The sequence below is a fragment of the Camelina sativa genome, chromosome 8 (genome assembly GCF_000633955.1).
Source record: "Camelina sativa cultivar DH55 chromosome 8, Cs, whole genome shotgun sequence".
Classification (NCBI taxonomy): Eukaryota; Viridiplantae; Streptophyta; class Magnoliopsida; order Brassicales; family Brassicaceae; genus Camelina; species Camelina sativa.
In genome coordinates this window covers 19657363-19659796 of record NC_025692.1, presented here as the reverse complement: position 1 = coordinate 19659796, position 2434 = coordinate 19657363, and the positions used below count along the sequence as shown (strand labels likewise).

Here is a 2434-nt window from a genome sequence, read left to right as displayed (position 1 = left end):
TCATATCCTAATTTTTGCGTAAACATTATGATAGCTTCGAACATACATTTTACCGTTATAGTTAACAGTATCGGTTTTTTTTGTACCACAGTAAATTTTTGTATCGGTCGAAGATAATGATAATGTATAGCAACCAACTTTGGGCATGTTCTTTTCATCCAAATGAGCATCAATTGTACATATGAATACACTATGTTATAGTGTTCGGTTCGCAACAAGGAATCCATCGCTCTCATAATCCGATTATTCAGTCAGTATAATTAGTCAGAAAGTTTATTACAAAAAGTAGTCTGACACAATTGTCAAAAATGAGTTTCAACTAGGTCTAGTCCCCATGGGGGGTGGGCAGGAGTGCGACGGTCCAAGACTCTTTTTTTGAAAAAAATTATATACACAAAACCATAAAAAGAAAAAAAGAGGATTTGTTAATAACTATAATTGCATTTATTTGTTTTATAATATATGGTTTTGTGTATATAAATCTTTTTTAAAAAATCTGGTTATTTAAAATTTTCAAAATAAACTCAATTATAGTTATAAACACATCGTCATCTTCCTCGTAGATATCATAATAATCTTTAACCACGGGATTTAGTGTGACTTTAAACGTTATCAGTAAACTTTCACTCGGTTTTGACCACATATCAAATTTTATTATCTCTAGAAGATAATTGGCAATGTATAATCCAAAGAAATCTCATCTTTTAAGAGAAAAAGATTCTTGGTCGACACACGGCGACTTAACAAAAAATAGTTTGACGGCATTAAATTTACTTTAGATTTCTTTCTCAAATGAAACTTTAATAAGTTCTTATTTCAAAGTAAAGACAACGTTAATTGATTAACAAAAAAAACAGAAATTAATGATAAATTTGATTACTGAAATTTGCTAAAAATATAGTAATTTTTTCTTTAGATTATTGTGAGTCAACAACTTTTCCAGTTTCGTATATAAATACTTCTTGCTAGCTTGTAGTCTCATATACTCATCATCAGTGTTTCTTTCAGTTCCAATCCTTATCCTCCCTTTCTTTTTGAGTTGATTTTGTTACCTTGATCCCCAAACTACCATAAACCTTATTCTTCCGTTCAATCCTTAGGTTGGTTAGTAACTACAAAATCACCTCTATCGATTTAACAAAATATCTTCTTTCGGTAACTCTTAAGTTTTAAATTATAAATCTTTAGTTTTTTTATTTCTCTGCAGCAATGGAAGCCGATGGTCAGAAATACTCTGTTCTCGTGAAAACCGAAGTTCGTGAAAAGATTATGGAAGAAATCAATCTGATCTCGGAAGTCTTCTCGGTGTCAAAGTCTGATGCAACCGTGATCCTAGTCCGTCTCCGTTGGAACTCGTTCAAGGCTTCAGATCTTCTTGTTGACAACAAGGATAAGTTTCTGGCGGAGCTAGGGCTGGCTCGAGTTCCTATTTCCAACTCTTCTTCTGCAGGTCGTGAGACGACTACCCTTCCTAATGGTGATGGAGATTACTTAGTCTCGACGCCCTTTTGCTCACACAAGTTTTCAACAACTTGCTGGAGTGAATATCTCAACGATGCTCTGGTGAAGAACAAAGAGGAGACAGGACTCATCATCTCTTGCCTTAACCAAGGCTGTGTCGCCTCTGTTGGACCCGATACCATCGAGAAACTGCCTGACACAGTGAAGGAGATGCACGAGGGATGGCTTCTCGAATCCTTCATGGAGTGCCATAAGGCAACCATCCAATGGTGTCCTGCATCGGATTGTGAAAACGCCATACTGCTTGAGGAAGATGCCGAAGTCGATTTCGGTGTGGTCTGTTTGTGTGGCCACACCTTCTGTTGGACATGTGGCCTTGAGTCACACCGTCCGGTGGACTGCAAGAAAGCATCAATTTGGTCGACGGACCTGTTGGATCAGTCAAGGACCGTTTCTTGGATCCATGCAAACACCAAACGCTGTCCCAACTGCAGAAGTCCTGTGCAGCAGAATGAGGATCCTGATTACAAGCTAATGGAGTGTATCTGCAGGTTTGGTTTTTTTTTTCATTTGTATGTTCAAAAACATTTACAAAGATTAGATCTTTAAACTCACATTATTGTTTTCCTTATAACTGTTATGAATCAGGTATAGCTTCTGTTGGGTCTGCTTACGCACTGCGCAAGAGCATAATGGGAACTGGAATTGTGTTCCAGTGGCTGAACCAGTGGGGGAATCTTCTTCACGTGAGCTCACTCAGATCTACCGCCTGAATATCTGGGGGGCACGCCAGAAGGAAATGGAGAATGCTAAATCCAATCAGAGATTCGTAGAGGACAACTTCATTCCGAAACTAGTGGAGAGATGCGGAGTGAGCGAGCTGGACATAAGGACAGTAAAAGAAGCAGAGATGCTAATTGTTCAGTGCAGGCAGGTACTGAAGTGGAGTTGTGTGTTCGAATACTACATGACG

The 2434-nt window shown here is 38.1% G+C and overlaps 1 protein-coding gene across 1 annotated transcript; it reads left to right on the top strand.

The window, feature by feature from the left end:
* On the top strand, positions 956–2434 carry LOC104709704 (probable E3 ubiquitin-protein ligase ARI16; the record flags this gene model as incomplete). The annotated part of the gene is made up of 3 exons (XM_010426274.2): positions 956–1100; positions 1208–2012; positions 2110–2434. Coding segments are annotated over exons 2-3 (1128 nt in total), but the record flags the coding sequence as incomplete, so codon positions are not given.